Source organism: Pelodiscus sinensis, chromosome 5 (genome assembly GCF_049634645.1).
Source record: "Pelodiscus sinensis isolate JC-2024 chromosome 5, ASM4963464v1, whole genome shotgun sequence".
In the NCBI taxonomy this organism is placed as follows: Eukaryota; Metazoa; Chordata; order Testudines; family Trionychidae; genus Pelodiscus; species Pelodiscus sinensis.
Window position 1 is genome coordinate 131,294,614 of NC_134715.1, and position 21,179 is coordinate 131,315,792.

Consider the following 21,179-nt stretch of genomic DNA (forward strand, 5'->3'; position numbering starts at 1 on the left):
TCACATATGGATGCCAGGAGCTGTGTGCATCCGTATGATCAGGATTCACTGTGGATCTTTTCTCTCTGTTCATAGATTGTAGCACTAGAAGGGCCCTTGAGAGGTTGTCTAGTCCGGTGTTTCTCAGCCAGGGGTACAAGTACCCTCAGGGGTACTAGAGAAGTCTGGGGGGTGCGTCACCACAACTGAAATTTGGAGAAAACTGAATTTTTGTTTGAAGTTTTCCAGCGCTTGATTATTTTTGTCCTTTTTACACCCAGAAATTTCATCGCCCGCCCGGCTATGCTGAAGTTGCTTAAACAAATGTGTTGCAATGGTAGAAAAAAAATTGTGTGTCTGAAAACTACCCCCAGAAACTAGTTATAATTTTTTTTGAAAGGGGGGTACTTTATAAAAAAAGGTTGAGAAACAGCAGGACTGAGTGTTATCCAGACCAGAATTGGCAGTTACCGCAAAATATAATACATGTGAAAATTCCCTTCACTCCAAAGGCAGGCCCTTGGTAACACACGTATTAATGCATTAAAGCCAACCAGTGCTGCGTGCGCCCTTCCGTCCGGTGCCTGGCTTGTGCCGGGGCGAGAATGTGCACGATTGCTGCTCCCTGATCCCCTCGCACAAGGGCGTGCACCAGTGGGAAAAACCAAAGCGTAGTGCATGAGAGGGTCTCCTCTGATGGGCCCCACTGAATGCCCGGCACCTCTCTGCACTGGGCTCCACACTTAATCCTTGTGGAAAGTGGCTGCCCTCGGAGACCCGGAAGCGGGAACGAACGCGGGGAAAGCTTAAGCCACGTTTTCCCACCCGCCGTAACGTCCTCCGCTCAACGGACTGTTCTTCCCCAGGCAGCATGGTAGCGTGGGATTGTGGAGAATCTTGGGGGAACAGTCCTTCCCCCATGTAAAACAGTAAACGATGCTTCCGGCCACGTCCACAAACCGCTAAGGTCTTTTCTGGCGATTTCTTGCCTCTACTACTCTCAGATTTCTCTTAAAGTAAGGTGTTATCCTCTGGGAAAACTCCTTTCCTCCTCCCTTGAGCTTTCAGCGAGCAGGGATGTAAAATCCTGGGGAATCAGTTAACTGGTTAAAGGTTAGGTTTGCCTAATGGTTAACCTGTTTACTGACTAACAGCGAGATCTGGGCTGGGGACTACTCCAGCCCGGCTAGAGCAGCCTGCAGAGAGAGGGGCTGGAATGGATGGGGGGCTGGCTGCCAGCTCCCAGCTTCCACATGGCGGCTGGGGCTGCTTCCAGCCCCCTGTCGGAGCAGCCCCCTACTCAGAGCAGGTGGGGAGCTGCTCTAGCCCTTACTGGAATCGGTAAGCATCACCCGTTCAGTGTTAACTGGCTAACCTTTCACATCCCTATCAGTGAGGTCGCATTGCCGCTCTTGGTGAGACCGCTATAGCTGTTACAGCAATGTGTTCCTGCCCGAATCTCAGTATTTATTATAATGACGTTCTATGATGAGGTGAAGCCACAGGTGGGGCTGGAGGGTGGGGAGTTGGTGTTGTTCTGCCAAGACCGTCTGCACTGGCAGGTGGTGAGAGCAAGAGTTGCTGTGTGAAATACCTGGGTTTAAGGCAGGCAGTCTCATTGGTTGTTGCTTTCCCTCCCCTTCCAGTTAAAGACTTTCTGCCTTCGCCCAAACTGACCCACAAGAGAGCGTTCAGCGATGAGGTCTCCCAGGTCAGTGCGGTGACTGAGCCGAAAGCAATCCAAAGCCCGAAGCCAAAGAATGACTCTGTCTCCAGATCCTCTCTCTGTGTCAATGGAAGCCATGTTTACAGCGATGCACCTGCACCAAAGAGCCCAACACCTGGCGTACGTAGCCCCTCGCCGCTGCCCACTCCGCAGAATGTTGCCAGAAAGTCCGGAGAGGGTTTCCACGCCAGCTTCCCTCCTGCTGGCTCTGAAGACCTGCCCTGGAGAGTCAGCAGCTTTGAGAAGGGACAACAGAAAGAAGAGCCTCGATTCCTTCCCTCTCCTCCCAGCTTAGCAATACAAGAAGAGGACAAGGTGTCAACCAAAGCTGTGACGCTCAGCAACCATCTAGGCAGAGCCAAGTTGGAGGAAGGCAGCCGTTCCGAGACCAAACCCGTGCAGGTCACAACGCCGATGGTCTTCTCCAGGGAGGTGACGAAAGACAAACCTCTGGAGGAGACCAGAAAGGAAGACAAGAAGTCCAAGGTCGGACTCTTCCACCACAGTGGCAGCAAAAGCGAGGCCGGGAACAAGAGCTCGGGGGAGAAGCTGGGCTCAGCCGTGACGGCCTCCCCACACGTAACAACTGGTGGAGACGAGAAGAATAAGAGCAGCAGCTGGTTTGGACCCAAGGACACCAAAGAACCTTCTCATAAACCCAGGTCAGTAAAAGCAGCTGCATAGAAGATGCTGAACACAGCCCCGCTTCTGAGGCCACTGTAGGTCTTAACAAAGCTGCCCCAAGAGACCATCTAAAAAGGGGCGTTCTTCGGGTGATTGCTCACGTCCATTGCACGGAGGTGAGCGCGCATCGTGTGCATGGATCGTCGGAAGGCTTTTCCCTCAGCGGTGCCCGTTGGGCCGGCTGGGGAGCCCCCTGTATGTCCACGCCCATACACCCCTGCCGGCCCGCCACTCCCCCAGTTCCTCCTTATGTACCCCTGCCGGCCCGCCACTCCCCCCAGTTCCTCCTTATGTACCCCTGCCGGCCCGCCACTCCCCCAGTTCCTCCTTATGTACCCCTGCCGGCCCGCCACTCCCCCAGTTCCTCCTTATGTACCCCTGCCGGCCCGCCACTCCCCCAGTTCCTCCTTATGTACCCCTGCCGGCCCGCCACTCCCCCAGTTCCTCCTTATGTACCCCTGCCGGCCCGCCACTCCCTCAGTTCCTCCTTATATACCCCTGCCGGCCCGCCACTCCCCCCAGTTCCTCCTTATATACCCCTGCCGGCCCACCACTCCCCCAGTTCCTCCTTATGTACCCCTGCCGGCCTGCCACTCCCCTCAGTTCCTTCTTATGTACCCCTGCCGGCCTGCCACTCCCCTCAGTTCCTCCTTATGTACCCCTGCCAGCCCGCCACTCCCCCAGTTCCTCCTTATGTACCCCTGCCGGCCCGCCACTCCCCTCAGTTCCTTCTTATGTACCCCTGCCGGCCCGCCACTCCCCCAGTTCCTCCTTATGTACCCCTGCCGGCCCGCCACTCCCCCAGTTCCTCCTTATGTACCCCTGCCGGCCCGCCACTCCCTCAGTTCCTCCTTATATACCCCTGCCAGCCCACCACTCCCCCAGTTCCTCCTTATGTACCCCTGCCGGCCTGCCACTCCCCTCAGTTCCTTCTTATGTACCCCTGCCGGCCTGCCACTCCCCCAGTTCCTCCTTATGTATCCCTGCCGGCCCGCCACTCCCCCAGTTCCTCCTTATATACCCCTGCCGGCCCGCCACTCCCCCAGTTCCTCCTTATATACCCCTGCCAGCCCACCACTCCCCCAGTTCCTCCTTATATACCCCTGCCGGCCCGCCACTCCCCTCAGTTCCTCCTTATGTACCCCTGCCGGCCCGCCACTCCCCTCAGTTCCTCCTTATGTACCCCTGCCGGCCTGCCACTCCCTCAGTTCCTTCTTGCCGGGAAGCTCCGACAAAGGGGAGGTGGGTGGGATTTGGAATGGACATGAGCAACACCCCTCGAAGAACGACAGCTACGGGGAGGTAAGTCACCCGTTTTTTCTGACATCGCACTACAGCGTAAACGGAGCAGAGGTCCCAGGTTAGACCCTTTCTAAAACTTTCTAGCCTGCCTGCGACAGGGAAAAAAGAACTTCCCGGGGGTTATAAAGGTGTCGGGAGGAAGGATGGTCTTGTGGCTAAAACACGGCTTGGGAGTCAGGAGCCTCGGGTTCTGTTCCTGCTTCTGCCGCAGATCCGTTGCGTGAGCTTAGGCAAGGCCGTTGGACCTTCTCAGCCTTGGGGTGGTTCAGTTCTCTCGGGCGGCGGGTTCCCTCAGCGTGTTTGAAATCCTGGGTGGGAAGGTGCTAGAAGATGCTATTCCTAGGTAGCCACTGCTCCTGACATGCAGCCGGGATCCTGCTCTGCGCAGCCGGTGCGCTGTTTGGGAAGGAGGGTCTGCTCTCTGGCCGTGGAGTCAGCGTGGCCCTGTGCTGCCCAGGCGGGTGGTAGAGGAGCAACGTGACCGCTTTTGAAGTGGCTACTCCCAGCTCTGCCGTTTCCCTCGCTCCTCCTGCTTATGAGTCTCTGACTCCGCTCGTGTGCTGTGGCACTGCGTCCCGTGTAGTGTGGAACGTGGCGCTATTTCAGCACTGGGCTGGTGTTCTCATGGAGATGCAATTCCCACCCCCATCCGCCTCCTTAGTCTTAACGTCTGAGTTCTTCCAAGGGGGCTGGAACAATCCGTAGGCCGGGGGGGTGCTAAGAGCCGTTGAACCAGACTGTAAATCCTGTCTCTGATGGAAGCCAAGCCAAGGGTGCTTGTCTGCCATTTTTAACTCGGTCCTCCTGACTTGCCTGTTCCATCACGCTTACAGGTGTGGGCACTGCGACCGTACCGCTCCGCTTGTATTTTCAGTGTGCAGCAGCGAGCCAAATTGGTTTGCTTGCTGTGAGATTTGCCCCTCTGCATCCCCTGGAAACGGTCACGTCCACTGTCCTTTCTCAAGGGTTCTGCTCCAGCGGCCTGATGTGAGCACGTTTCTTTGAATCGCCTCCATTTTTTCAGGGTTTGAGGAAGGAGTTAACAGGGGAGTTCCTCTTAGGTCAAGTGTCACAAACCTAATAGTGACAGAACAGCTTAAACTCGGCCCTCGTGGGGATGTTTGCTACAGCAGCGCAGGTTTTTTTTGTTCCTTGCATAGGGCCTTGTTTTAGAAACCATTTACTCTCTTTAAGTCTTCTCTGGACCTGCCACAGAGTTTAGGTTCGGTTCCCACTTCCCTGGTACTTCTCTGTTCATGTGAGAACAGCAATACCTGGAAGTCCAGAGGTGCAAACAATTCAATGTTTATTGGGGTTCCATTCCAGCAAGCATGAATCCCGTTTCCGTTTTTCCCTTGCTTTTCCCCCGTTTCGCCACCCCCTCACTTTCAGTTTGTCCCTAATATATATACAGTAAAACCGTTATTATCCAGCACTCTGTTAACCAGAAAACTTTAACCGGCTTTGCTCTGACCCACAATACTGCCACATCTTAAGGCGCACCTGGCTTGGTTTACTATGATTGGTTTAACAATTTTTTATTTAAGAAGTGCTCATCATCTTTAACTCAAAATAGATATGTGAGACCAACTGCCTCATACTACAAAACTATCAATATTAAAAACTTGGGTTTTACTATTATTGTCCATTGGTTTTTCCTAGGTTGATGAGACCCTCGGATAACTGGAATTTTTAGATAACCGAAACGCGCTAATCCCTGTGCATGCCAGATAACACAGGTTTTACTGTAGCAATATTTTTCAGGTATACCTTAACCAATCATTCTACTGAAATTTAACTAACCAGTCCTCAAATAGTGTAACATGATTATCTAACCAATTATATTTTTACCTACCCAGCAAAATTAATTATACAGAGCAAGACAATCAAAGAAACAATAGAGATGGGGAGTGAGTCCTTACCAGGCAGAAAGCCATCAAGCTAATTTTCTAGGCTCTTCCCTTTATCTGTACGCCATAGATAAGAGCCCCGAGTTGTTGGATGGTACCTTGTTTCAACATGCATGGTTTGGAATGTACCAAAAGCCGAACAAGGCCTCAGATGGAGAGACTTTGTTTTTATCTAGGCCTTTGCAGGCAGGCCTGACTATCTATGTCCTAGCAACGTTGTTTGAGTTCCCAGCTTTTCGGCTATGTCTGCGTCCTTTTCACTAAAGAGCTACAGATTCAGAACTTGGCTTGCTGCCGCTGTTGGTATTTTGATATTAAAATGCCCCTTACAACTTCGTATTTTAGAGCAGTGGTTCCCAAACTTCTTGGCATCACGCCCCCTTTTTGATTTTTGTGAAACCCTCAACCCCCTCCCCTCCCAAATAGCAGCAAAACTTGTTGAGGAGAAAAAAAAGAACTGAGCGGGGACGAAAAACAAAAATAGCAGCAAAACTTGGGAGGGGGAAATGGATGGGGGAAAGAAGGGGAGAGGGGACTGGATCACCTTGCGCCCCACTCTGGAATTTCTTCACGCCCCCCAAAGGGGACATTCCCCCCAGTTTGGGAACCCATGTTTTACAGGCAACATAAGCCACACAGATGTGTGGGTTCCAGGCACCCTTGTATCTTAAGGAGAAATTGCTTTGCTTTGTAACTGCCTTTGTAATGTACACTTAGAATCAGAAGAGTGGTTTGAGCATTGGCCTGCTAAACCCAGGGTTGTAAGTTCAGTCCTTACAGAGGGGATTTGGGGCAAAAATGTGTCAGGGATGGTACTTGGTCCTGCTGTGAAGGCAGGGGACTGGACTCTGTGACCTTTCAAGGTCCCTTCCAGCTCTAGGAGATAGGCAATCTCCATTAATTTAAAAAAAAATAATTTGAGTGGTGAGGGGCCTTGGCTTTGCAAAAGGAGCCGTTGCTTTTCCCTCTTGCATCCACTCCTGAGTCAAACTATTTTACTGCCTCTTTGCCCTGATGGTAGAAAAGGTTTTGTTCCGCTCCTGGAAGCTCTCCCAAGTTCCCTGCACTCAATAACTAGCGAAAGTTGCATCCGTTATCTATTCCTCTGCATTTAGCTTCAGGTTAACTAGATCTGTCTGTGTGGCATCCGTCCAGTTGTGGCCTTCGAACACCGTGGATTTTGTGCAAGCTTCACAAAATCAGCTTTGTTAAAGGTCTGTAATTAGATGTTTATAGTTAAGATTTAAATAAGCATGTCGCTAAGACCGGTTTGGCAGGGTTCTGCTTTTTAACCACTTTCTTTCAAGCAATGCCCTTTCAGAAGGAACCCACTAGGCTGGGGTTCCACACGTAGGTTTGCAAAAAGGATTTTATTTTAGGGTTTTTAATTTTATTCCCCAAGATCTGGGTTTTAATCTCTGACACGCCCCCTCCGGTACTAGAAACCAGCACGACATGAGAAGCAGCCCGGGCACTGGGGGGAAGAGTAAGGAGCTGGCAACCAGCATCTGAGCTGGAATCTCAATTTTGCTCCTGTGCATTTAAATGGAACCAGAAGTGGCCCTGACTAACAGCCAGCTGATACTCCAGGCAGCAAATCCGCCCACAGCAGCATTCCCTGACTTCTATAAAAGGGATGAATGTTGTAACTCTAACCAGCCGCTTCTCCCTTGCCCCTCAAGGAAAATAAATTCAGAAGGACCTTTGGTTGGGTCTGCCTTTCGGCTTAAATGAGCCGTGCTGCTCTTAAGATTTTGTTTAGGTTTGCAGCGGTTGCCTTGAAAGCAGGAGGAAAAGTTTGTTTGTTCTGTGGAGACGCTCAGGTTTTTAAAATAATAAGAGGCTGTTTTGAGAGTGCTGGTCTAGGGCTGCGTAAGAGGAACAGACCCTGCAGGCTTGTTTGAGGTAAGGACCCTACTGGGATGCTGAAACAATTGGTTCTAGTACAAAAAGGATTTCTTACAATGTTATCAGAGCTCAACAGGTTTTGCTTCCTGCGGCTTGAAGGGGAATGGGATGATAAAGTTTGGTTACCTGGCAGGCTTATTATTAAGGGGAAACAATAACTTGCCCCTGGTAACCCTGATGGAAAGTGCTGCAGTCACAGGGGGCCATGGACACATGGAATCAGATTAAAGGAGGGAAATCATGAAAGGAAAAAAATAAAATCTCTTTTCAAAGCCATTCCTTACCCCCGCCACATCCCCTGCCGTACGCTGCCAGCGCCCAGTCCCACAGCACTGTAGGGAGGAGGGAAAGAGGGTCCGGTGCTTGCTCCATCTGATATCAAGTCAGATGTTACATATTCGGTCTTACTCCTTGCTATTTGATGGGCGCTTTGGAAAGAGTTTTGCCCACCAAAAGGCTTCCTGAGAGCCCAACGCCTATTAAAGTCAGTGGGACTTGGGCTTCCTTTGAAATGTTTACCCAGTACGTGCACAGCTTGTTTTTCTTTCATTTGGGAGCGTGAAACTGAACTAGTCAGTCTTTAGGGGTTGAGAAGCAGGAAGTGAAATGAACTAATTCTAGGCTGGCCAAACTGTAGAATCTTAGAACTCCAAACGCCCCAGGAATGGAGGTGGTTCATAATTCAGAACGAAACTGTATGGTAGCTTTTTCAAAAGCTTGCTACCGAACTGTGACTTAATACCCCTTGGAAACTTTACTATGCAGAAGAAATATGCTGCTTTTAACCGTCTTAATTTAAACAAAACAAGCACAGAAACCTTATCAGATCTTTTCAATTTTCCTGTTATTTTTTTGAGTCATCTGTTTCAAATAGAATCGTACTGTGTTGGCCTTTTTTTGGTCGCTGCTGCCTGATTGTGAATTTCGGGTTCCTAACGAGGGGCGTGATGGATCAGTTTGTAACTGATGTCCAACTGTACCTCTCCAAGCAGATGTCTCAGAGGGGTGGTTGTGTTAGTCTGTAACAAAAAAAAGTCAACAACAACAACAATGGTCCTGTAGCACCTTAGAGACTAATCAAAATACAGCCGGTCCCTGAGTTATGAATACATTGACTTACGACTGTTAGTATTTACGACCAACCTGCTATACATCCGGTCCCCGAGTTATGAATGAAATCCGCACTTACGAACAGCGCAGCCATACGTAAGTGAATGTAATCCGACTTATGAACAGATCGAGTTATGACCTAGTGTTTGGTACAGAACTCGTTTGTAAGTCGGGAACCGGTTGTATATAAGTACTGTCATGAGCTTTCATGGGCACAACCCACTTCTTCAGAGGACAAATATGGAGCAAGAGGCACAGAGGTTGAATTATAAAGCAGAAAAAGAGAGGAGAGGGGGAGGAGAAATAAAGGGAAAAAGCCTGTCAATTAAAGTGTCTGTTCTAAATAAGGATAGTCGAGTAGATGTAAGTGCCCAATACTTAGCTTTTGATGTCATTTGGGTGTGGAATATAATGGCCCATCCCGTTCATGTCTTTGTTCTTGCATATGAAGGCTTGCTCTGTGGACTCTCGCTCTCTCTAGTTGATTCCCAAAATTGCTTAGAAAGAGAATAACCGCCTTTAAATCCATTAATGAGTGCCCGGTCAAGTTACAATGTTCCCCAACAGGTTTCTGTGGCTGGTGTGTCAACACTCCTGTGCTCCATTGGGTAAAGCAGTATTAGCCCCATTTTACATGGGGGTGGGAAGTTGGGGGCTACTGAAGCAGGCAGGTTCAGTTTAAGTTTTTCCTGGGCCATGTTTCAGGGCTCTTCCTTTTTCACTTCTGATGTGGTCTTCAAGTACCACAACCCGGTAGAAAGTCGCCACCCAAGCCCCACCTCGAATGGTGATTTCCTTTCTGCTGCCTCATTTGGAGATAGAGGCACCCCCAACTGGTCCACTGTGTAGACCAGTAGGACATAACATGGGTAAAGAGCGTAGGTGCATGGCGCACTAACCAAATTACAGTCAACTTTTTTTTTTTTTTTTTTTTTGCTAGTGCAAAAAAAAAAAAAAACGTGATTCTGGGCTGCATGAACAGGAGTGTTGTGAGCAAGACGTGAGAGGTCATTCTTCCGCTCTACGCTGCACTAGTTAGGCCTCAGTTGGAGTATTGTGTCCAGTTCTGGGCACCAGATTTCAAGGAAGATGTGGAGAAATTGGAGAAGGTCCAGAGAAGAGCAACAAGAATGATGAACGGTCTAGAGAACATGACCTGTGAAGGAAGGCTGATGGAATTGGGTTTGTTTAGTTTAGAAAAGAGAAGATTGAGGGGGGACATGATAGCAGTTTTCAGGTATCTAAAAGGGTATCATAAGGAGGAGGGAGAAAACTTGTTCATCTTGGCCTCTGAGGCTAGAACAAGAAGCAATGGGCTTAAACTGCAGCAAGGGAGGTTTAGGTTGGACATTAGGAAAAAGTGCCTAGCTGTCAGGGTGGTCAAACATTGGAATAAATTGCCCAGGGAGGTTGTGGAATCCCCATCTCTGGAGATATTGAAGAGTAGGTTAGATAAATGTCTATCAGGGATTGCATAGACAGTATTTAGTCCTGCTGTGAGGGCAGGGGACTGGACTTGATGACCTCTTGAGGTCCCTTCCAGTCCTAGTATTCTATGATGCTATAACTTCATGCTGGCACCAATTAAGGCCTCGTAGCTAATGAGTGGGTGGCTTCTAGGTTTGGTAATGGACATGTGGCAACCCTGTGGACGACCCTCGTGGAATTGGGCGCTAGGGGCAGATGAATTTTAAATGTTCAGGGTTTATTGCCTTTAATAAGGAAATGAAATCACTGTGTCAGGTTTCGTCGCCTCTGTTTTCAGCATGGCTGGTGGGGACGAAATGGGAGGTTTCAGTGCTTGGGCACAGTGCTGTTGGGAGCTGGGAAGGGCCGTTTGGAACTGGCAGAATGAGCAGGAGGATTTTTGCTTACCACAAAAAATAGGGGCAACTCTCCAGTGATTGCAGCCTTGCCCGGCTGTGCCAGGCTGTTCACCCGCTCTTTCCTAGGATCATCATGGGCTAGGACAGTGGTTTTCAACCTGTTTTCAGTCCAAGACCCCTACCGGTGTCAAATAGAGCTGCAGCCCCCTTTGGAGATGCTTGGCATGGTCTGCGGCCCACGGGTTGTATCAGACGAGGGTGTCTGACGGACTGAGGGCCAATAGAACAGCGAGAGCGGGTGGTTGTTCAGTGAGAGCAATGGGTCAGATTGCAAATATAGAAACACACCCATGAGCTGTGAAGCGAGGTTGTGACCACATGCGACGCTTTATCCCGTGAAAGGGCTTTAAAAACTACAAACCATGCTCGATTTAGGCTAAAGCGGGACACCCCCCCCCCCCCCCCCCAGCTGCTGGTTAATTGCTGGTGACGGGTCTGTGCGCGTTGAAGTCTCCGGCACACCGCTTCTCACAGCTCTGTGGCCTGCCTGGCCCCATTTGACCCCCCTGCTCAGAGTAAGAGGCACTGCCAAGCCCCTTCTGTAGCCACTTACACCTGTGCAAGCGGGTGTAAAACGCTGCTGCTCGGGAGAGCTGGCAGGTAACATTTTGCACCCCCCTCGCCTTGTGCGTGACCCAGAGGTAAGTGACCTCATGCCTTGCAGGATAGCAGAAGATCCCCCCCCCCCTTGTGTTGCTGACCTTGTCCCAGCCAGTTGTGTATCCCACCCCCACATCAGCAAAACCTGTGGTGGGGGTCCCAGGGCAGATGATGGTACTGCTGTTCAGTCTTACACCCTCGCTGTCAACGGGGGGGCTCTCCCACTTCCCAGGCGGGGGAAAAGAGTCGCCAGTGAGTGGCAGGGGGGGACCCCTGATTTGGAGATAGCTGGGGCTTGGTTTGCAGAAATGCAGATCACTTGGAGCTCAGCACCTCGGCAGTTCAGGCCCGGGTTGGGGGTCTCACGTCAGGCACTGCAGATCAGCAGTTTCTCCTTGGCGCGTGGGCCAAAGCGGCTTGCCCGGAGGCCTGGGGGGGTCTCCAGCGGAGGTTAGAACGGGGGTGCTCCAGAGCCCACATGCTGGGGGAAAGGGGCGGCCTGGGAAGAGCTAGGCCAGCCGGCGCCATCCCCTTCGCCCACTGGCTGCAGGCCTTCCCAGCCGGTGCCCGGCGTAGCCTCCTCGCTGAGCCCCTGGGGGCTTGGCTGACTGGGTTTGGGCCTTTCCTTAGGGGTCTGGCCAGGCCTCGTGTAGTCCCTGCAGGCGGGAGAGACAGACGTCCAAGCCTCTGGAGCCGACGGGGAGGGGGCACTGCCCGGCTGCTCTGCGGGGCAGGAGAGCTGCAGCCCACGGGCATGAGAACAGAGCTGAGGGGACGTCACCCTAGAGTCCTCGAAAGGCCTCGTTTCTGCTCCTCCCTGCCTTGGCGAGGCCACCAAGCACCGGACGGCGGGTGGCTGGTTCTTCGCGGCCCTGTTCAGAACTGGGGCCTCACCGCACGGGGCGGGAGATCCCTCTCTCCAAAGAGCTGGTGGTCTCAGACTAGACCAGCGAGGGGCAAGCGAGGCTAGTGAGCCGGCCGCATGAGTGGCCCCCCTCCATCTCAGTGGCGGCAGGACGGTCAGACCCAAGATAGACTCCCGGGAGAGGGCCGGATGGCTCGCTGTGCTGGCGTCCCTAGAACTGGTGGGAAGCGCGGAGGGAACCGGGGCAGCGCTGGGCCTGGCCGCAGAGGGGAGCACCTGGCTCTCACCGCCAGTGCTGTCTGCAGTCAGCACCCACCTGCCCCCACGGGCCCCGGCTTTGCGTGCGAGTCACTTAGGGCATGTCTACACTACATGGCTCTGTCAACGGAGCCATGTAGATTTGTTTACTGGACATAGGGAAATGAAGCGGCGATTTAAATAATCACCACTTCATTTAAATTGAAATGGCTGCCGCGCTGAGCCGACAAACAGCTGATCAGCTCTTTGTCGGCTCAGCACGGCAGCCATTTCAATTTAAATGAAGCGGCGATTATTTAAATTGCCGCTTCATTTCCCTTTGCCTACAACCCTCATCTACATGGCTCCGTCGACACAGCCTTAGTAACACCGGTAGGGAAACGATGACATGGACGGAACCCAAATCCTGCAACTCTGCGCGTGGGCAGCGGTAAAGAACAGGCCTCGCAGGCCACACGTAGAACCCTGATGGGCCACAATTGCCCTCTGCTGGTCTAGTCGCTATATAAGAACAGCCACACTGGGTCAGACCAAAGGTCCATCCTGCCCAGTGTCCTGTCTGCCCACAGTGGCCAGTGCCAGGTACCCCAGAGGGAGTGAACCGAACAGGGAACCATCATATGATCCCTCCTCTGTTGCCTATTTCCAGACAAACAGAGGCTAGAGACACCAGCCTTGCCCACCCTGGCTAATAGCCATCGATGGACCTAACCTCCATGAATCTATCTAGTTCTTTTTTGAACCCTGTTGAAGTCCTGGTCCTCACCACGTCCTCTGGCGCATCAGTGTGATCAACGATGGGAACCCGACGAGCTCCGCACCCATCCGGGTGGGGCCGACGCTTTAAACATCCTATTAAAACACCACCCGCTCCGTTAGCCTTCAGCCCTCCCCTTGGAACAGGGGCTGCGAGCCCTTAGGCTGGCTTTTGTCTCACCCCCTTTATGTAGAGCCTTAACGGGGGAGGCTTACCTGTTACGGTGAACTGGGCGGAGGGGGGGCTGCTCCAGCCAGCCCCTGGCAGAGCCACTGCAGCCCACCTGTGCTGGAGCGGCCCCTTCACCCCCCCCCCCCCCCGTTTATTCAGGTAAACTTAATGTTTAACCCTTTATCTAATTAATCGGGATTTTACATCCTTAGTCTGTGTGCTTTGGAGGGCAGACATCCCAGGGACTAGATGTAGGGCATATGATCTGGAGCCTTTATGAAGCTGACTTGTTACCTTCCCCCCTTTCTGCCCCCCCTGCTCAGTTACTGCCCTTTTCCCTTCTGCTCAGCTCTGCAGCACTGCTCGGGGTGTGGAGTGCTGCCCCCCTGGGTGTATTGCTGGGCCAGGTAGCCTCAGAAGTCGTGGCCTGGTCCTGGGGAATTGTACGACTCCTCCCTGGAGGACGGGAAGGCCTTCAGGTGCTAGTTTTCCTAGGGAGCTTGCTGGGGTCCCGTCCCCCCGATGTTCAGACTCCAGAAATGCCCAGAGCGGCACAGAGAGCAGCTGTTGTTCTTCCAACCAATGGGAACGCGCCTAATCTTTGCTTCCATTAAGATTGGAATTTGGGTCTTGACTGCTGGCTGCCTCCGCTTTTCCGTGTGCACGTGGCTTCATTTCTCTGCTGACCCCGACCTCCTACAGTCTCTGGCCGGGAGAAATGTAGACGCTGGCGGTCTGTTGGATCAAGAAGAGGCATTGGGGTTTGCTCATCGCGCTATAAGACGTGCATATGCAATTGGGAGAGCGGCCGAGCTGTGTTGGGAAGTGCGACCAAACACTGGGTTCCTTTCTCCCCGCGTTGATCCGTTTTGGCTCACTGAGCTGTATGCTCCTTTTACGGGAGTGGGTGGATTAGTCAGGCTTTTAAAACCCAGTGCAAACCTGCGAGGCCAGGCTGCTGAGGAGCGTCTGACACCCTCCACCCACAGATCTGTGTCGTCCTTCACACCCTCCCATCCTCTGACAAATAGCTGCTAGGGGAGGAGCGCCTTTCTTGGAATGTTTTCTCTGGTCCACTGCGCCATGGGAATGTGCGTGGGGGAGAAAGAGGGCTGGAGCTAGGGAAGGAAATCCAGCTTGCCTGGTCACTCTCAAGTGACTCTGTCGAGGGAGACGGTGTGGTGTTGGTCGAGCTCTGTCTGCTGTGCAGATCTAGGGCAACTCTGAGTCCCTGCTGGCCAGGACTTGACAGTCTAGCGCAGAGTTTCCCAATTTTATTTGGCCACGGAACCCTTTTAAACTCGAAAGAATTTTACGGATCCCCTAATAACAGTCTAATATATGGAGCTGAAAAAGTACATAAGAACGGCCGTACTGGGTCAGACCAAAGGTCCATCTAGCCCAGTAGCCTATCTACCAACAGTGGCCAGCACCAGCTGCCCCAGAGAGGGTGGACCGAAGACAATGATCAAGCGATTTGTCTCCTGCCATCCCTCTCCAGCCGCTGACAAACAGAGGCCAAGGACACCATTTTATCCCCTGGCAGTAGCCTTTTATGGACCTAACCTCCATGAAATTATCTAGCTTTTCTTTAAAATCTATTATAGTCCTAGCCTTCACAGTCTCCTCTGGCAAGTAGACCACAAATAAGAAAGGATACTAATAAACAAATGCTAAAAAAGGTCGTGAGATCAACATTTAGTTGAATTGCACCTATTTAAAAACAAAAATCACATCATATTAATTATTATTATTTTTAAAATCATAAAATGTGATTGTAATGGAATTTCTCACGGAACCCTTATTTTCACTTCGCGGAACCCCGGAGTTCCACAGGACACCAATTGGGAAACTCTGGTCTAGCAACACAGAGGCGCTTGCCTGTGATAGAAGGTCCGTGCAGCGTGAAGGAAGCCCTGATGAGGCTCAGCAGAGTGTTTCATGGCGGGGGAGACGCGGAGGAGGGAGCTGAGGCGAAGGGTTGGCTTGGAAGAAGGCACAGGAGAGCTAGTTTAACATGCGGCTCTGGAGGAGTCTAAGGCAGCAAGAGGGACGTGGCAGTGGTAAAAGGGTCGCTTTTACCAGCTTGCTTGGATGGCAGCCGCCCGCTATTACCTCCCTCATCTGGACCTGTTCACTGCTGTATAGTAGCAGGGCCCCGGGGGTCCAGTCAGATTGGGTGTCTTTTGTGTAGCTTTGCTTTATATTAGCAAAGTCTTGACCATCGTCAGCTAGGCCTCACGCCTCACACCAGGCCTGTGCTACGTGGACTTTTGTTTCAGGCCCTCCTCTTACTATAGGGCCCACAGGCTCCAATCCGCTTGGGTGTCCTGTGTGTGGTTGTGTAGCACCCCGCACAGTCGGACAAGGCTCTGGATTAAAGCGGCTCCGCGAGGGAGCGTGGCAAGCGGGGAAGGAGCGGGAGGGCAAGTGTGTGGCAACAGGAAGGTGCGTGAGGGGAGCGTGCCGTGTGCGCGGTTTGTCACAGAGCCGGACGAGTGTTGCTCGACCTTGCTGGCCCCGTTTCAGTGCGACACTTCAGTAGGCTCTGTGCTTTCGGAGCAGAAATCGCGAGAGCGCAGCCACCTCCATGTTAGGGGAGTGCAGAGCTTTCTAGGAACAGGGTGGTGAAACTGTGCTGATAGGTGCCACTTTTCTCTGGGATTGGTAGTGGCGGGTTTTCCAGATTTCCCCCAGGTCCAGCCAGGTACATGCCCTAGGTCCAGTCCCTTTCAGGGAGTCCTGATTTCCGGAGGTAAGGATGGAGAATTTGCCTGCGGGGGAGCCCACTCACGGGATGTACCTGACCAAGCCATGAAGTACGTAATTCAGTGTGTGGTGGGAAATGTTTTCGTTAGCCTTCATCCCTTCCCTGCTCCCCAGGAGCAGTAATTGACAGCTGACTGCACCCCGGAATGGTTGGCCTCAGATAAACACCCTGGCTTCTCGGGGAGCACCGTGAAGAGAACACGACCGCCCACCAGATTTCTGGGAAGCTAGCGTGTCCTCCCCTCTCGGTTCCACTCCCAGCTGAACTGCGGTGGCTGGGCTGCGGCTGTCGCGTTAGAAAGCCGAAGTATTTTAAAAGTCCAGGGTGCTCAGCCTGAGCCAGCTGATACTTTTCTGTTGTCTCACTGTGCAGCTCTTCACTGGAGAGCTGAAAACAATTGGGGGCAGTGGAGGTAAAAGCCCCTCAAGAGGTCATCTAGTCCCCTGCATTCATGGCAGGACCAGGCACCATCTAGAACACCCTCTGCATATCTGTGATTTTGTGAATATGGTGGTCGGGGTGAGATCTAGAGGCTGGGAGCCAAGGCTCTCGGGTTTTTTTCCTAAATTTGCCACAGATTTATTGCATGACTCAGCACTTGTCCCTCTCTGCGCCTCATTATCCTAAGTTGTCAGGTGGGGTGAATCTGGGGGGGTGAGATCCATTATCCACAGGTAACAGCGTGGCAATTTTAGACTGTTATGCCATGTGGGTTAGTTATTTCTCTGACAGGTTTTGTGAGACCAGCTCTCTGCCGTAGCGTAGCTTTACCGAGGTGCCGTCTTTTCCAGTCAAGTGCTGTGTCCCCATTCCTGAGAGAGGATTTTAGCTCAGTATAGTTCTGAGTTTTTAAAGGATTTTTTTTTTTAGCATGAGGGGTTTCATTTACTGCTCTGGGTGGGCAGGTATGGGAAATGGGAAGACTTTTTTTTATTCTTCTTCAAAAAGCACAATTCTGCCACGTGGTTTCTGTTCTTTAAATTCAAACAGGAGTAGAAAAGAATAGACTGAAATAGCATCCCCACCCCACTCCCCAGAGGCTGTAGGAGGAGTCTGAGGTTCTTGGAATACTTATCATTGCAAATACCTATCATTCTATCACAGACACTCCCAGGGGAGAAATGCCTGCTCCGATTCGTCATCTCACAAACTCTTTTTCCACTCTCAGAAACAAGTAGGGAGCAAACCTTTTAGACTGTGGGTCCAGCACCTCCCTTCCCTATCTGGTGCGGAGTCGATGCATTTTACTGGTCCGTTCCCTTCTCTGTCTCCCGTAAAAGGGGAACAAAAATCTAAGCGCCAACCCTGCCAAAGTGGAATGTGCTGTAAGTTCAAGAGGGTGGTATTGACATCAGGGCTTCAAAAATCCTGTCCGTCTCAGAGGAGGGAGACGGTTCCCCTGGCTAGTGAAGGGACCTGCGTAACGCAGCCTTTTTTTAAAAAAAGTTTTAACCCACCTCTTGGTTGTGAATTCCCTCCCCTTCCCCCCCAAATGCGAGTCGAACGGACCTGGATGCAGCCTCACCACCCGGAGCCTGCCGCCCTCTTCCCTGTCTGGGCTGCACCCACTGAACACTTCTGGCCCCCGATCTTCAGAACTTTGCCAGCTGATCCCGAGTGAAATCCTCACCACAAGTCAGTGCCCTTGCTGTGCAGACGGGATCGGCCGCAGCCATGCAGTGTCCGTTTCCTGCTGCTGGCAGAGCTGGGTGCAACAGAGGAGGTAGGCTGGGAACCGATCACCAGGGAAGGACCATCCAAATCATGGAGCCAGGCGGCGGGGGTGGAGTCGGGTAGTTCTGGAAGGGGTCGCTTCTCCTTGTCAGCATCCAGAACTGAATACGAAAGCGAGCCCCCCAGCAGCGCCTGTGGATAGCAGCAAATCCAGCGCCCGCTGAACACTTCCGGCTGGCCGATCTTCAGAACGCTCTACAGACCTCAGCAGCCCTGTGCCCCACGTGTAACATGGGGATAACACTGGCCTATCTCACAGGGCTGCTAAGGGACACGAGCAAGACCACAGGGCTGCTAAGGGACACGAGCAAGACCACAGGGCTGCCAAGGGACACGAGCAAGTCCACAGGGCTGCTAAGGGACACGAGCAAGACCACAGGGCTGCTAAGGGACACGAGCAAGTCCACAGGGCTGCCAAGGGACACGAGCAAGTCCACAGGGCTGCCAAGGGACACGAGCAAGACCACAGGGCTGCTAAGGGACACGAGCAAGACCACAGGGCTTGCTGGTGTCGTGGCGAGGATTGGAACTTGAGTTCCTGGTTCTCTTTGGTCAGAACACTGGCCTGCCCAGCGCCCTGTTGTGCACGGGACACCGGCAAACTCACAACCAGCGCTCCTCATCTGACCCGGGCGGGAAGCCGGGGGCCGGTGGCCAGCCGGGGAGAGAAATGGAATGCATGTGGAAGAGCGGAGGAGCTGGACAAAAGTCAAAGCAAGCCCCAGGTCAGCTAAACTCCTCCAGATGTGTGAGGCAGCGGAGAGGAGGAGACAGGATTGGAAGTGCTCGTGCATCCCAGGCGTGGGTCCAGAGAAGCCCAGCGCCTTCCCAGAGAAGGAGAAGTTTGGCTGTGAGGCTCTTCTGAGCTGGTGGGGGCGGCGCTCTGATCCTAATGCATCGGCAGCCACTCGTGTTTTCAGGCCCGCTCCTCGACCTCAGTCATACAGCAAAGTTGTTTTGAGTTTTTTTTTTTTAAAGGCATTTACTGTCTGTTGAGGCAATACAGAGCACACGCTCCCCCTAGTGTAAAGCATCTTCATTTCAGAGACGCCAGAACTGCTTTCTGGAGGGTTTCTAAAGGCTGGGACCATTGCTAGAAAGCTGGTGCCTTGGGCTAGAGAAAAACAGGAAGAGGCGATCCTGGTGATCAGACAGGGTAGGTTGGAGGAGTGCCTCACGGACATATGATTTCCATTGGGGGGGGGGGTGAGAGACAGAGACACCCCCCCCCCCCCCTTTGAATGCCAGGGGTTCTGTGTGCCTCTCAAAGGTAGTACCGTTGCTCCCGGATCCTGCGGAATGTGACATTTCCTTCTTCCTAAATCCATTGAAATTGGCTTTGTGGGTTTTTTCCCAAGCCTGTTTGGCCGCAGCTAGAAATGCTGATCGGGAGCGGATCCCTTCATAACCACGTCACGGTGAGCTGGAAGGATGCCCTGGGAGCTGGGGGATAGTTCATGGCCTTATTTTCAGGGTGGGGAGGGTTTTGGCTTTGGCTCTGAAGTAGGGTGTGGCCAGGCCTACGGCGAGGAGGATGACCGGCTGCTCCTCGGAAGGGTGTGCATTGAAATGCTTCCAGGAACTCGTGTTCTTCCAGCAGAAAGGCAGTTCTCACAATCCCCAGGGAGAGAGGACACGTTTTTGTAGCTCATGGCAGAGGGTTGCACACTTAGCAGCTCATGTAGACCAAGCTCTCTGTGTTTTTCAACACTTTAAAGGCAAATGTGGAGCTAGCCAGAATGTGAGTGGCCGGGGGAGCGGGGGGAGGTCCTGGCTGGAGTTCGGGAACAAGAGCTGGGGGGAGGGGCCGGCTGCATTGGGAGGGTAGGCAAGGGGCCTATTTTGGAATCACCTGCCTGGAATGGGGATGAAGGCCCCCCAGCTGGTGCGACAGCGCCGCCTACATAAGCCACAAAATGTACAAGGGTCTAGCGAGCTGCTGCCGGGGATGCGTCGCTAGCAGCCAGAGGGCGCCAGAGAGCTTCCCCTGCGAGCCACACCAAACGGTGTGTTTCAAGCCTTTCTCGTTTCCACCGAACGAGCAGGGTTCTGCTTGCTGCTCCCTCGAACGGTCTCCGCCCTCGCACCGTTGCCCGGATGCAGTGTTCTGAGGTGGTTGCTTTACAGACGGAGAAACGCCCAGCCAGGTGCGCATAGGGCCTCGCTTTGCTTGGCAAAAAACAAAAAAAAAATGAGAAAAATTCAAACGCCGGCGGAATGCCGCATCCTCTAGATGGAGGTATTGCGTGTGGAGAACTGTAGCGCCCGAGGGTCCAGAGGAGAATCCAGATGTGCTTTGCCGCTCCCTGAGCGAAGGTGGATCGGAGGCCGCAATTGCTGTTCCGGAGGTGATTAGACAAACGTGACAGTGGCTCCGGGGCTGAATAGTTAGAGGAGGGGATGGGCTTGTCATTACGGTCGGGGCCCCAGGACTCTGGAGAGCTGGGTTCTCTTCCTGGCCTTTCCACAGACTTTTGTGGAACGTCCCAGGGCTTCCGCCACCTGGACGAGCTGAGGAACCGCATTTCTGTCCCTTGCCAGCCCCAAATATTTCGAATGGAGGTGCAGACTCCTTTGGAAATCTCCAACATAGCCTACGGACCCCAGGGCTCTGGGCCGCAGGTTGAAAACCACTGGGATAGAGCGACCATAGAATAAGGATATTTGCGCCTCTCCCCCCCCTCCCTTTCTGCCTCCATTGGAGAGAGGCAGAAAGGGGGGCGCAGGAGCCGGTGCTGGGGGGAGCCGGCTTAAAACCGGGGCTCTCGTTACATTTCAAAAGCAGAAGTGCTGTGGGGAGCACAGGGCCAGCGTGGACTCAAGTATTCCCCTGCTGGCCCGCTGCTCCCTGCTTTTGAAATGTACAAAGCAATTTTTTGTTTGCTCCTGTACATTTCAAAAGCAGGGAGCACGGGGCCAGCGGAGGACTGCCCGAGTCCCCCGCTTGCCCTGCGCTCCCGACGGTGCTTCCGCCTTTGAAACGTAGCAAGAGAGCTGGCAAGGCTCTTGCTACGTTTCAAAAGCGGAGGTCCCCTTATCGACTAATCGAGTAGTCGATGGAAAGTCCATCGACTAGTTGATCTAAATTTAACATCCCTACCTCCGCCCTTCTGTCAGCTTTGATTTGCCCAAGTCATTGGTGTCAATATTCCTCTCTGGTTAAGCTGTTGTGTGGCTCTTCCCTAGAATTGTAATCCAGTCCGCTTTCCCCCGTGCCTTAATTAACATGAAATTGCTCATTAATTTAACCAGCTTCAGATCCAAGCGCTGGCAGCCGTGTTCTCCTATAGAAATAACTCTGTGCTTGCAAATGTTATATATATATAATATGGGGGGGGGTGGATTAGGGACTCCCTTTCTCTCAAAGTCCTAGTTGACTCAGCCACTGACCTCTGGCTCCAAACAAGTAGCCGGGGTGGTTTAGGATTTGTATGCTGTTTGGTTCCCCTCTTCTTCTATAGTCCCTCTCCCTGCCCACCCCACCCCCCCTCTGCTGCCGGGGGCAGGTCCTTGCCGGAG

General features: G+C 52.6%; 1 protein-coding gene across 4 annotated transcripts in view; it reads left to right on the top strand.

Moving 5' to 3' along the window:
• Positions 1 to 21,179, top strand: part of RAB11FIP5 (RAB11 family interacting protein 5) — an 87,010-nt gene that overhangs the window by 45,146 nt on the left and 20,685 nt on the right. For all 4 annotated transcript variants that reach the window (XM_075931040.1, XM_075931039.1, XM_075931038.1 and 1 more), the window contains exon 3: positions 1,626 to 2,367. In XM_075931040.1, coding sequence (XP_075787155.1) covers positions 1,626 to 2,367 — 742 coding nt within the window. The remainder of the gene's footprint in view (positions 1 to 1,625; positions 2,368 to 21,179) is intronic.